The 14,915-nt window shown below is 42.8% G+C and overlaps 1 protein-coding gene across 1 annotated transcript in view; it reads right to left on the bottom strand.

Moving 5' to 3' along the window:
- HTRA1 (HtrA serine peptidase 1) overlaps nucleotides 1-14,915 on the bottom strand; it is a 31,700-nt gene that overhangs the window by 14,436 nt on the left and 2,349 nt on the right. The window contains exons 2-3 of the mRNA XM_079312255.1: nucleotides 2,453-2,552; nucleotides 1,895-2,099 (exon numbers count right to left, since the gene is read on the bottom strand). Of these exons, the coding sequence (XP_079168381.1) occupies nucleotides 1,895-2,099; nucleotides 2,453-2,552 (305 nt within the window). The remainder of the gene's footprint in view (nucleotides 1-1,894; nucleotides 2,100-2,452; nucleotides 2,553-14,915) is intronic.

The following is a 14,915-nucleotide window of genomic DNA, read 5'->3' as shown; positions in this document are numbered from 1 at the left end:
TTCTCTAGCCAGCAAATACATTTCTAATTCAGCAAAATATTTCCCCTGTGATTTTAAAAAGTCTTTTATGCATCTGAATGACTGTAAGTACAGAAGTACAAAAAGGAAAGCTCAAACACTGAACTTGAAAGGATAAATAAAATATCCCATAAAAGTTCAGTCTGAGAACTAATTTCTCAGCTGACCATGTTTCCATTTTAACTCTTTTTGTGAACACATAAAATGTTGTTTTTAATTCTCAAGTGCAAAGTTACACCTGTGAACAGAGCTGCCTCAGGCCTCACCTTGGACTGGGATTTCCCAGTGCTGTGTTACCAGAGCTGGCTGGAAATATCTGGGTCTCCCATCCCAATAAATTTTCCCCCAGTTTTCTCAAAATCATGCTGAGCTGCAGTGGGGGAGGCCAGGAGGAGAGCACCACCCCAGGCACTGGGTTGTACAGCTGATAAGGGGATTCCAAGGGCAGGTCAGACCAATTCCAGCCCTGGTTCCCACCACAAGCTCATCTGGATGCATTCTCTGTTTTCCAAGCTGCTTCCCAGGGCAGCAGGAGCCATTTCCTCAGGGTGCCAAATACCATTCAAGCCCACATCTGCTCCTTTCCTAATCCCCAGACTGATGCATCAGATCAGTTCAGTGTCTCCTCTCTGGCTGCCACCTCTCTTCTCTGAAGTTCAGCTTCCAGCTGCTCCAAGTTTTCTCCTTCTCACCATGTCTGCCCTCCCTACCACGTTGTGCTTCCAATTTTAAAGCAATTTTCCAGCTGCCCTGTCCCTCCTGCTCATCCTAATGCTGCCAGTGCTCATGCTTGGGGGGAACCTTTCCCTTTGCTTCTTACTGCTTTTGTTTATTTGAAGACAAAAATGAGAAAATAAGCGACACCATGAAAACAGAGAAAAAACAACACAGCGAAAACATTGTTGGTGCTGTTTGGTTTTTCTTCCTGGTTGCTGTTCAGAAGCTTTTTAAAAAGAAAATAACTTTTAAATGATAAAGGTGGCAGGGGAGCAGCAGGAGCAGTTTGTACCTCGGGTCATCCAAGAGTTCTGCTTCAGGCGCCTGACTTAGTCATGAACTCTGGCACAAACACTTCTGACCACACTGGGGAATAGGTCTGAACTAAAGATCTACACATTTCTGAGCCATGTGTTTCAAATGAAGCATTCCTGCCCCTTCAGCTTGGAGGTCATTAACTGACAGACCAAAGGAGGGGAGCCAACATGAGCAGCACCCCAAACAGCCACGTTCAGCACCCTGCATCTCCATTTCCTCCCCATATTCCACTTGCTTGTGTGCAGAACCTCCTGACAGCTTTGCTGCTGTGGCAGGAGGCACAATTACACTGACAGGGGAACATTTGATATGGAGGAAGATCATAGATGGGAAGCTGCTCAGAAAACCACTTGCAGTGTAAGAGCATCTTTCCAAGCTGGCTTTAATTTCTGTGTTCAAGATGCCCCCCAAGATATTTTCCATTTTAGTACCTACATCAGCAAGGGACAAATGCATCCTCTAAAAGCCATTTGTGACTTCAATATAGGCCCTCAAGACAGAGTAGCACAAGCAAAACATCCCCATTTATTTTCTGAGACAGAGTTATATCAGACAAAGTGTGTGCAAACCAGTCAGCAAACTGGGATGTTGTTTTTTTTATTTTGAGGATGCATTAAAAAGTGCTATGTAATACTTTCACTGCACTGAGAAGTGACAAAATTAACCACTGCCACCCACAAACCTGGCTTTAAAAACATCTATCCACCTAGTTCACATATTCTCAACAACCCAGCCCAGTAAACAGCTTGCTTTTCCCTTCAAGCCTGAAAAATTGCACCAGTTTTTGGAAAGGAGGATGTAAAATTAGAGGAATAAAATGTGCCTTGCTTTAACCACTCACCTGAGAATCTATTTTGATTAGTGCAATGTCAGATTTTTCATCAACATCTTTAATTTTGGCTTCATAAGTCTCCCCATTCTTCAGCTCCACCTTCACCCTGTTCTTGTTGGTGACCACATGGGCGTTGGTCACTATCAGCCCATCTTCAGAGACAATGAACCCCGAGCCACTGGCCACAGGAACCTCCCTCTTGGAAAAAGGAAGTCTGAAAAACAAGGGAAATAAAACATTTATTGCTGCAAAAAAAGCTGAAAGGTCACAAATCATTCATTTCAAATAACACATAGCCAAAAGGAGCTTGGTGAGTTTGAATGTTTTAAGATATCTGCTGTTACTCTCATGAAGAAGATAAAGCACATCCATTAGTTGAACTAATTTTTTCTATCCATGACTCTTAAATTATCCTTAATTCTTAAGCATGACAAATATTTATTGGCTGAAAACCTCTCTGCTATTTCATATCATCAATCAACATTTTTGTCATGCTGGCAGCTGTTTCCAAGAATTAAAAAAAAAAAAAAAAAAAAAAAAAAAATCAAGATTGGGCATCTTGTTTACTTGCGAAATAATTCAATGTGAACCACAGCAGGAGCAATCTTCTCCACCACATCTGCTATAAAGTTGTATTTGTGCCTCAGGCTGTTCGGATGTTCTTGGCCTGAAATAGAAACAGAGGACATGTCATGAGTTCTTCAAGTGACTGCAGGGGGGTCATTGCAAAACACCTGAATTAAAAAAAGCTCTGAGTGGGTATCTTTCCCTTCCTTAAAAATCATCTGCAGCTTGACCCTTGGCTCTAGATTTCCTCCCTGCTTCTCTGCACAGAGGTGGAGTGCTTTGTCCTTAGGAAAAATGATGCATGAGAGCTCCTGGTCTGGAGTGCACCCCACTGGGCCATGGGCAGTGTGGGTTCACTGCACTGGGGTGCCAGGACCAGGCACTGGAGCAGCACAGGGTTCATTCCCTGCCTGCACTGCCCATTCTCCCTTTGTGAAAGGGATTTTGTACTCAGATGCCTCCATTGCTGCTCTCCTTTTCTGGATGGTCTGCTTAGCCTGTATGGTCTTCTCAGATTTTAAACAAACGAGCTCTGTTCCTCTGCCAAAATACGCCTCCTTGCAGGGTTTTGAAGTCTCAGGCTGCTGCATTTGTAAAATGCTGAGGACACCGAGGTCCTGACCCCAGTGCAAGCCCTCAGCAGCTGCTGAGAAAGTTTAACTTGGGTGTACAAGGTTGGATTTCCTTTCCCAGTGTCCCCACACAGCCTGACCCTGCCTGGCAGCTCCACCTGGAAGCACCTTCCACACAATCCACACAACCACACTCAAGGCATCCCTCCCACCACTGCCCCCTGAGGTCCATCAGCTCCATGGATCCCACCCTGCCTGGCAGTCACACACATAAAAATGTCCCATAAAAGTTCAGTCTGAGAATCAATTTCTCAGCTGACCACGTTTCCATTTTAACATTTTTTGTGAATGCATAAAATGAGCCACCCCCAGGGCTATAAAATAGATATAACAACACAATGGAACCACAAAGCTCTGCATTCCTGGGCAGTGCTGTAACAAAAGCTCATGGGCACTGAGTATTCAACAGGGGCCAGTGGGGTTTTCAAAATCCACTGGATACCCAACTCCCATTGTGGCCAACAGAAAACCTGTCTGCACCAAGAAGAGCCTAAAAATCTGTGAAAAACTCACAATTCTGACACAGCTTCTCCTCCTCAAGCAGTTCAGGGGCAAAACATTCCTGTTTAAAACTGGGAGCAGCTATGCAAATTGGGAACACCCCAAAGAGTTATTCTGTATTCCTTCAGAGGTGAGAAACACCCTTGGTTTTCATTTCAGTTTTATCTGGTGCATCCATCTCACACAGGCACAAGCCAAGCCTGTAAGAGACTTTCAGAGCAGCATTAACATGTTGTGCTGCTCCCATCCATCTTTGCCATTTGGCTTCTAAATCCACGCAGAGATTAAAGCAATAAGCAGCTTGTGGATGCTGTAAGTGCCTTTGATGGTGTAAGAGGACGATTTATTTGCAGACTCACAGGAGACCAAGGACTATCCCATAAAACCATCCCAATAACAAAACCCTGAATGCCCTTTGCTATTGGAAAAGCCAGAGAGGAAAACCATGCAAATTTTTAAGTACACACTGGAGGCAATAACGATTTGGGAACAAGATGCCACTGCTTTTAGCACTAACCAGACACTGGTTTGACTCAGGGGTGAACTATTCCAGGTGAGTTCCCAATGCCAAGCACTGCCCTCATGACAGGGGGGCATTCTCCACCCAAACACCATCTGTCACTCAAGAACAGGTATTTTTCTTATCTATACCCTGTGAAACATCTCAAGGGCTTTTACATGCAGCCCATCACAGGCAGTAGCTGCAGCAGTAACCACAAAATCCACCGTGCTGTCTCAGAAATGTTTATCTGCTTTATGAAGCAGCAACATCCATCAGGAAACTTCTGTCCTCACCTCACTGTTTTTCCTCAAGAGTATTTACACATGAGCTCTTGGCCTTGGGCTTTCACCTCACAGAGGGATAAGGGCTTGCTGATTGAGAAATATCAATTCACCAAAAGATTTATATTCCCTACCAGAAATATTCAGTATCAAACAAGTCATGTCATTGCTGTAAAGCTGACAATTATAACAGGGATAGTTTTGGGAAGCTGCTACAATAAGAAATGCAGTTTGGAATTATCCACTTGCATTAAATAGGTGTTGGACAGATCATCAGATGGGATTAATGTGGTGCTGGGCTAGAATACCACAGGGCACTGCTGCAGCCATTGATATGCTTTTTGATCACTGCTTATAAAATGATTTCATCTCAGCTGCAATGCTGCAGACATCCAAAGGTCACATCCTGCCCTTGGGAAAAAAAAAAAAAAAAAAAAAGCTCCACAGATGAGGGAACCACACAGGCAAAACACAGCTTTTTTTTTTTTTTTTCATGCCTTCAATCTTTTTCTGCTTTTAGCTATTGAAGAAGAAAAAGGATGCCCAGGCTGTACATGGTGAGACTGCTAATCCTTCACCTCAGAGCTGCCTTCCCTTGGAACTGGAGCCTACAAAAGCCAGGATTTCAGAGGCAACAGTGTTTTATCCATAATCCACCCCCTCATGCAGTCCCAAACTAAACTGCAGAGTGAAAAAAAAAAAGTTCAGAATTCCCTTCTTTGAAGAAGTTAGATAATAAATACTAATTCATGGCATACTGACCCAAAAAGCTCAGAGCAGCTGTCCACGCCTGCCTATTGCTTATGTATTAGGAATTCCTGCATTGTGTAACACAGTTTTGCAACTGCTCTTGAACCACTGCCCATTCAAATGGAAAACATACCTTTTTAAACCAAATAAACAACAGTCAATGTACGAATCTTGATTAATTAATTGATGAATGTTAACAAAAAAATTCCTGTCTTTATCATCAACATAAAATCTGAAGGCTGTAGTAGAAGTATTGATACACTAAAAATGTCTTTTATCACTGAGATAAAGAAGAATGGAGGGCAAAAAAACCCAAGCTAATTGCTCTTTACTGAGCTACTCATGGGGGAGCTGAGAGCTGCACTGATCTTTCTTACAAGAAACCACCTCGATGTGAAATTTTATTTAAGATTTGAACCTAGGCACAAACTACCATGGGGAAGCCTAAATGGAAACACCATTTCAGCATAAAAAAAACCCAACATTACAAATTGAATTTGGGCAGATGCTCATTCCTGAACCACCACAGGGCAGTTCCCAGCCATCACCAACCTCTGTAGAATCCAGCAGTGAACCTGAAAACTTCACCAGCTATACTTTCCTCTTCTCTCTGACACATCTATTTGCCAGCTGTGCCAATAGCTCAGGGCTTTAGTAGAAAACAAATGTTTTTGGTTTTAGTTTGGGGGAAGATTTTTTTTTTTTTTTGGTGGAGGTGGTATTGTTTCAGTTTGTTTCTAAATCATTGAGAGTTGGGCTTGAACAAAGCTCCAGTTCCTAAATACCTCCAGGCTCTGACGTTCAGATCTCCCCAGACTGCTCCTCTTTCTATTTATATGCCTTGATTATTGTGTTTTGTAACGTTTTTATTGAACTATTGCACAATGCCCTAAATGCCCACAAGCATGGCTAAGAAACCTTTATTAATGACATAATAAACATGATTGTTGTGAATTCAATTAATGACCAAAAAAACCCCCAAAATACATTTATATAGGTTAAAAGCTAAATAGGTTATAGCATGAAGAATTCCCAGGGCAACTAATTCTTCAAGGACTTCAAAGGTGTGCTGGCTGCCAGCCCTGAAATGAGAGCAAATCTCTGCCAACTGGCATAAACAGGGCTAATAAATCAGTAAACAGACTGCTAGGAGAGCAAGACAGAGTACCAAGCCATGAAAAAAAGCACACCCAGCTGTAAACAACTGAAGTAATTTGGTTTCATAAAGAGGAGCCAAAAAGCAAATTAAGATCTGGGTTCTGGTTAGGTCATTACTCAAAGTGGCCTCGATGCAATGATGCTCACAGCTCACACATGCTGCTTTTGCTGGTTATTTTGAGCTAACCTGAGGAGATGCTTTGGAGATAGAAATCTCACCAAAGTAACCTCTCTCCTTCTGCTGGGAGCTGTGTCTGCTGCTCTGGAAGGGCTTGGCACAGAGAAGAGAGCAGGTCTCCACACAAAGCTTTGGGCACGTCTCAGACATGGGGCTTTTCCCCACCCACTTTTTTCACCTGCTTTCCCTTTTTCAAAAATGGGGTTCTGCTTTCCTTCATCAGGACTGAAGTAAGGAGCAAAGTACTTATCCCATCTAAGGGGACTTTTTATCTTAAAGAAAGGGGAAAGCACATCCCAGCAGCTCTCTGTGCCACCCTCACTGAAGGGCTGCAGTCTATGGGATAACTAAAGATATTAAGCAACCCAACTGCTGAAAAGAGGTGATTATTTCCTCCTGCACTCACCACTTGTTTAGACACACACACAGGGGTTTGAAAGCATGGCTTGGGTTTGAGATTCTCTGCAGAACGAAACCAAAAGAGCCCCAGCACTCAGGAAAGCTCTGGGCTGCCAGAACCAGTGACTACTGACACAAACCACAAACCAAGTTGTGCTTGGAGAGCTTCCACCCTCCCAAATAAAACTCCAGCTGCTGGTGTTTGCACAAACTTCCATTCATGCCATATAAAAACCTTCAAACCTCTGACTATGGGGACAAAAAAACTCCAGCAAAGGTGCTCAGCTCCCTGAAAACAGAAGGATCAGCAAACCTGCTGGAGAGAGACAAGGAAAAAGTGTGGGAATCTGCTGCCACACTTTCCTTTTTTAAATTACAGAATACTGCAAGCCTAAATATTCCACTTCCTATTCAAGGATAAATTGTGTAATTCACCAAAAAAAGGGTATTATGCAATGCAAACCTAAGAAAATAAGGAACAACATTCTACGTGTCACAGGCAATTTGCTCAAGAGCAACTCTTAGGTCATTGGAGGGAATTTTGAGAGGTCTAAACCACAGCACCTTGTTAATGCAGATGCTATTGCATCAGTTATTTTTCCTCCTGTATAATCCATGCAGAAACTCAAGACACTTCACAGGTTTCTGGGAGGAAAGTCTGTATTACTGTGACATCCCTAAAAACAAAAATATTTTCATAGCCCTAAATAATGGTAGAATAAAATGTTTGAAATCTCTCCAAACATTAAACTGCACCAATCTGGTCTTCACTTAAAGTATGTCCTTGCAACAAGAACCACTGCAAGATTCAAGTGAGGATTTTAAGTGAAATTGCTATTTGGCATAAATGCACACGTGCAAAGAGAAACTAAAGTCCATTTTCATCATCATAATATTTAGATGATCAATTCTTTCTTGGCAGTCTTCAACAAGGACTTTGTATTCTCCCTGCTAATCCAAAAGCAGAAACTCATTCATTTTAATCACTGACTTTAAACAAACCCAAAAGAGCTGCCAAGCTAAACAAAACAAGGAATCTACACAAAGTTCATAGAACAGAACAACACTCAAATTAATGGTAACACTGGATACTTTTCAGTCCAATGTGTGGTCACTCACAGAACAAAAGTATGTTTGAGTAACAAAATAAAAGTGAAAAAATTTCATGTTTTAATTGATATTCTACCCATTCACTACTGGCCACAAATTAATGCTTGCCCTGAGAGGAGCTTGAAAGGGAAAGGTATTTATTTATAAAACAATAACAAAAATTATTTGAAGATAATGAAATGGCAAAGCAAAGCCTTCAGAGAACTTTGTCCAGCTTCTTAGTGGGAATCAGACCCCTTTGGCATCCAGTACATTCAGGATGTCCTTGTCACTGAAAATGGTCAATGGGCAAATTTCTCATGTAACATGTAACAGCTTTTCTCTAGGAAGTTCCTATATCATTTCAGATTTTCATTTTTAGCCAAACAGGAACTTTTTCTACAAGGCAGAATAAGTGGGAAGTTAATCAGATACAGTATGTCTTTGCTACAATTCAGCTGCTGAATTACTTTGGTCACAGGATTGGAAGGTTCTGCTTAGAAGGAATGCCCTAGATGGGTGCATCTCAGTCCAAGCTCTGTTTCTCAGTCTCCATGCAACTTGTGAAAAGCAATTTGTGCTTTAGTGTCTTAGATTTAGCTCTAAAATGGGCATAATCCCTATTTTATCTGATTGGAACAATCTCGGGCTTTAGCAACCCTTGCAGAACCTCACAGGGAGAAAATATGTATATAAAAACTCTCAGGAATGCCAGAAATTCCTTTATAAACCAAGTGCACTGGCTGCCCTGCAAAACAGACTCACAGTTAACAGCAGCAAGGAGCAAAAACCATCAGACTTTTGCAAACTGGGTGTCAGCAGGGAGGGCAGGAATCCAGAGAGGAGTGACAGCTCCATCTAAAACAACAGGAAACTGCAATTCCTTCTGTAAACAGCAGTGGTGAGGTGGGAGGAGACCCAGCTTGTGCATAAACAGGCAGGAGCCTGGGGAAGGGAAGGGGGAATGCAGCCCTGGCAGCAGGAACATGCTGTCCCTGCAGCAGCATTGCCATATTAATACAATGCTGAGGGGGGCTCAGAAGAAATGACAAATTAATTGGGAGCCAGAAGCCCTGTGACAAAGGCACAGAGCTGTGGTGGCAGTGCCAGCAGTGCCTGCACAGGCACCAGGGTGAGCATGAGCAGGGGAGGTGCTCAGACACAGAAAAAAGGTGAAAAGCAATTCAGGACAAGGGCAGAGAGTGTTGAGCTCGAAAATATCACCACCAGCAGCCCAGTCTGAGCTGGAAACACTAAGAAATGTAAGTCAGGTAGTTATGGAAAAGAGTCTGCCCCATTTCCTGCAGACAGAGGAATAGAATATTTCAGCCAACAGGTTAAAGCAGACAATTCTCTTCTCTGCAGAAGGCTGAAAATACAACAGATGAGTCAGGAATAATTTTTCCTCTCCTTTTTTTCCAGCCCTGCTCAGTTTGTGTCCCTTCCAAGTGGGGTCATCACCCTGCTTTACCTCCCAGCTCCAACTCACTGCAGGCAGAGAACCAGCAAAATAACATCAAAACACCCATGAAGTACCAACGACGTGGTAATTCCTATATCCCACATGTAACCACCAGCTGTCTGATCTTGGTTATTCCTCTTAAAATTATAAACCCATTAAGATCTCATTTTAAGTATGTGAGAAACTTTCACACTGCATCTTCAGAAGAAATCCCTGCTTAAGAGAGACTTAGCTTCAACTTCCAGGAACCCTGGTATGAAGACACCAGGGAATAAAAACAAGTTCTTGTTTTCATGCTTCTTAAACTTCTCTCTAGCCTGAAAAAAAAAAAAAAAAACAACAAAAAAACCTCTCAAGGGCAAAGCCAATAAAAAGCTTCCTACGATGCTGCTTTTCTGCAGCTGGAGAAGGAATTGATTTCACCACTCTGCTGCAGCAGGACTTTGCAGTGAGATGGAGCTGATACAAATAAGGATCAAATCTATAGGAAAAAATAGATAGAAAGCCCTCAGAACAGTAATAAAACAGACACCACTCCTACTCGGGTGTTGTAATTGTACAATACAAGAACACAGCATAACTACATTGCAAAAGCTTTAACAGCCTGAAAAATCTGTCAGCCTTTGGCAGTATTTTCTACATCTGTCCCAAGAATCACTCCAAGACCACCCAGATTTGTTTTAATGTAGACATCAGAAATCAGTGAGTGGCTGGGAAATGAACCTGGAGTAATGTGGATGTTCCTTCTGCCACCCTACCTGGAGAGAAGCAGTGAGGGGATGGCACTGCCAGCTCCCTGCTGCTCCTGCAGCTCCTCATGAAAGGTTTAAAGGACAGAAGGATTCAATTTCACCCTCTCAAATATGCATTTTTCAAAGATACTTTGAGTTCTAATTATTATATTCACTGCTCCCCTATAAACAGTAGCTATTTGAATATTGATATTCTTATCTACACACCTATCCTGCTTTATTTTATGGACCCTCTGAGTATTTTTCATATTTATAGGTGGCTTCTGCTTGCCCACTTTTAGTGTCTGAACACAAAAGAAAACAAGGGCTAGGCAAGTTTACCTTCATAGATTGAGGTCTACACAGAGATAAAGGGCAGACACTCCAAACAGGGCCTGTGCTGTCCTGGAAAAATGAGTGAATCATCCATTTACCACCACAAACACTGAAGCATGAGATTGCTGGGGGGTTGTGTTTATTTTGGGGGTGGGATGGTGGGAGGGGAAAGACTTGTTTGGGTTTCTCTTCCTTCCTACTGCTTGGTCCACCCAGTCCTTCCCTCCTCCAAGAGGATTTTGTGGAGATGCAGATTGACAGATCATCGATGCTGTGAGCAGGGCAAAGCCAAAACTGCAGCCTGAAAGTTTGAAAAATAGAGTAATGGAAAAAGAAAAGTAATGGAAAATGGAGCAGCAATGCTGGCAAGAAGCAGAAAACTGAGCAGGGGCTCATGAAAACTCAGTTTGTTCTCAGCTCTGCTGCTGGCTTGACCTCTTCATCTTTCCCTGCCCTAGATTCACTGTCTGTGAAATGGGGCACTGACAGTGGTCTCTGGAAAAATATTGAGAACTCCTCCTAATGTTACCCTCTGCTACAGAAAATATTTCAAATTTTAGACCTCTGGGTAACTTCTGTGCATGGCTACCAGATTTAATAAGCATTATTTTATCCATCCGTTGTCTGGCAACAAAAATATGTGCAAATCCAAGTGCTACCAGAAACATTTCAAGCACCATAGCTCTGTCTCACTGGGATTTCTTGCAGCAGTTCTACAAAAGGGGAATGTAGAAATAGAAACTCTTCATTGCACATCCCTCTCCCATGTCTCACAAAAAAAAATGCTTTACAAGAGTGAGGAGATGGAAAAACTGAGAAATCCCAATGGGGAAAAAATGTTAGAGACAAGAATGAGGTTTGGTTAACCAACACCACACAGAGTTTTAATGGCTCTGCCAGTGACAGGGTACCAGCCTGCAGAAAAGGCAGAGAAAATGCATCTGCTCACACATGAACACGTATTTGCTTTGTTTTTCCACTTTTTTTCCTCCAGAAACAAGCTCCTGGCACAGCACTTGTAACAAATTGCACAACCCAGCTGATCTCCAACCTTGTGCTTCACCTTATCAGTGCACCAGGGTGCCTGATATTAACCCAGAAATTCAAGAGCTGCTCTGCCTGCCTGTGTAATTCATCTCCAGCTGTTAAAATAAGGTAGCAAATATCTTCTCAGTTCACTAAACTTTAAAATAACTTGTCACTTGTGTCCTGTCTCACAACCTTAAGATGATATAACTCTCCTGTTACCTACAGATATAAGGTCAGTATCCATTGGTATGAGATCAATTATTTTAAAGCCCTTTGATATAAGGAGGCTTAATTTTTAGTTATATTCTCCTCTTTGAAACAGGACAATCAATTGGCAAATCACAATGACCTACATGTAGAAGGCAAAATAAAGTCTCTTATTCTACATCCTGAACACAGCCTCCAAAATAATGTCAGGTATTCACTTGGGCCAGTTACAAAGGCAGTGGGACTCGCTGCCAAGTCCAGCCAGAGATTCTAGAGGCCCCAGCAGCTTCTGGGACTGAGGAATGGCTGTATTTACAACACAAGTTAAGTTCCACAGTACCCCAGTTTCTATTTCTGACGTTGCTTTCTTTCACTCCAAGCACACGTAAATTCACATTTGAAAAATATTTTCCAGCTTCTCCTATTTCTTGGACGGCAGAGCCTGAGAGCTGCTGGGGATGTGCTGCCTCCCTCACATCCAAACCCTGCTTAACAACACTCCTGCTGCTTACTCATGGCCTCAAATATTCCTGCCCAGTCCACAGGTACCTTTAAATTTCAAAGCCCAGAAGATGAAAGGATTGAATCTCTCCTTGTTCCAAATTTGTGTTTACTGACTTGACTGTTTGAAGTCTGGAGACTGCAAAATTACTGCCTGCTCCCCAGGAAGGAAATCTAGATGTGGAGAGGGGAAAAGGTGAGTTCTTCAGACAAACCACTTCTTACAGTTGCCTCTTCTCTAAGCTGAGCACTTGGCTTTGGAAAAGCTTTTTAATCCCACACTTGGGAATTGGTTCTCTTCTGGAAAGATGTTGCTATTTATTTCCATTGCCTTCAGCTGCCTCTTCTCTCCCTCCCTCCCTTCTCCTGCTGCAAAATAGACTGAGGAAAAGTTGGAAAAGAATGATGTCCAGACCACCCAAACAGCAACTGAGGGAGGAGATGAAGTTTAGCAGCACTGGAATGCTCATTTGTGCACTCAGACCCTAAAAACCTGATGCTCCTGGGTCATTTTTAATAGACTTGGCACGTGCCAAGCAACCTGCCAAAGTCTCCCAACACTTCTTCAGCACACAAATAATAATAATAATAAAACCACCACCATGTGCCTGTTATTATCTTCTGGGAAACAGCTGAAAGCCTTGTTCATAACAACAGTATCAACTTCCCTCTTGATAAATATCTGGCCGGGTTCCCAAGCTGCACAGATTTCCCGGCTGAGATTCTCTCCCTGCCCCATTCCTGGATCCTGCCAGGCTCAGCAGTGCCAGCCCATCAGCACCAGCAGGCTCAGGAATGCAGGCAGGTCCATCTCCCTCCCATCCTCTGCTGCCCTGAGCTCACTCTCAGGCTGCCTCAGGAGGACTCAGTTAATGACAAATGGGTTATTGACCACAGAGCTCCTTTCCTCCTGCCAGATCATTACCCAGAGACACTTGGATGCAGTTTTGCCTGCTGCATTTCAAAACAGCCACTTTGCAAAAAACTGAGTGATTCTTTTTTTTTTTTTTTTTTTTTTTTTTTTTTTTTTTGCTTCCCCCTTCCTGTCTCCAGAACTGTGAAAACTGGATGATGAAGTAGCAAAATCTATATCTCAGTGATACAGAGCTTTCTAGACTGAGAGTTACCCCTCACCTCTGCCTCCTCCCCAGGCAATCAAGCTGCAATGATCTGATTAATCTAAGCCATAAGAGCTCCCACCAAACCCCAAATGTGACATCATGGTGTGGGCATGCCTGGGACAAGTGTGAGCCACCTGTGACAGATGCCAGCAAGCTGAGGGCTGCTGAGCTCACTGGGATACCACATTAGACATAGTAAACCTAATACAAATATGAAAACATATAAAACCAGCTCAAAACCAGGCAGAAAATAGTTAGAAATGGAGAGCAACCACAAGGAATGCTCTTTTTCCTCGGGTTAATGAGGAAAGGACAAATCCAGGTTAGTTTATATTTTACAGTGTGAAGAGCATTACATGAAGAGAAGGACACACTGCCCCAAAACTCCTGCCAACACTTGTGGGAAAAATGAGGAAGAGAATAAAACCTGGTTTAAGTTCTATGCTGAGCATTCCTTCTTTGGTCAGCAGGAGGGATTTAAGGCCACCAAAAACATATTTACAGAAGAAAAAGAAAACATCCTCCCAGCATGCTGAACCTCACCACTGAATATTGAGGTCTCGTGGCACTAACCTCACTCCTGGGTGTGGGATGCTCTTACACAGCCACAGTTTCTGCCCAGAGGACATTCACCTTCTCTCTGAGCATTTGTATTTTCAGTGGTATCAACACCCAGAGCTGCACCAGCACGGGCTCTGAACATCCTCTGGCAATGTCTCTCATGCTCTGATGGAAAGGGAGGATTTTTTAGTGACAGCTGCAGCTCAGGAGCCCTAACCAGGCAGAAAGGGCACAGCAGGATGGGCAGCACTGGTTATGCTGCCCATGGCCACAGCACAGCTGGACACTGCTGGGAAGGGATTTTTTAAGGCTCATTTTGCAGAGGGAATCATTCCCCTTATGCACACAGACCCAGAGCAACCTGCTCCTGCTCTGCTGCATCCTCTCAAACACAGCTGCTATTTGAAGAGATTCCCTGGGAGTCACTAATGGACAAAACATCACTGAGAGGGGACTGTAGTAGATGAAAATTGAAAATTACAAAGTTTTACTTCATTTTAACAATATACACATCGTTGTACTTGACCAGCTATTGAAATAATGTGAAGTTTAAAAACAACAACAAGAAGTGCTTCCCAAACACTTTCTCTATGCTCCCATCTCTTGGTTTCCCTGTGCTGTTGCATTGTACTGACCAAATTATTTACATGGGTGTGTTACTGACTAGAGGTAACTCAGTCTGTAGGTAGAGAAATCACTCCTGATGAAGAACTCCAAATAAAATTGAAAATTAACTAATTTAAGGAGCCAAATATTAGGCAATGCTTTTTCAAACCATTGATTCAAGCACTTTATAGCTTACTCTCCACCCCTTTTTATTTCAGGTTCTCTACATATGGAAAAAAAAAAAAAAAACAAGCTTTTCTGGTAGCAACGTTTGCTCTTACCCAGGGACAAACATGTGCTACTGGTTGGCTTCTCCAGCACTTTCTTTTTGTTCCAGAGGTGCAACAGGGCAAAATGATTGTCTGGAATTACTCCTGATGGATCTACAACAGCAGGGCTTTCCCAGACAGGGACTCTGT

The sequence above is a fragment of the Erithacus rubecula genome (genome assembly GCF_903797595.1).
Source record: "Erithacus rubecula genome assembly, chromosome: 9".
Lineage (NCBI taxonomy): Eukaryota > Metazoa > Chordata > Aves > Passeriformes > Muscicapidae > Erithacus > Erithacus rubecula.
The sequence above is the reverse complement of the archived record's forward strand: the minus strand, read 5'-3'. Positions and strand labels throughout refer to the sequence as shown.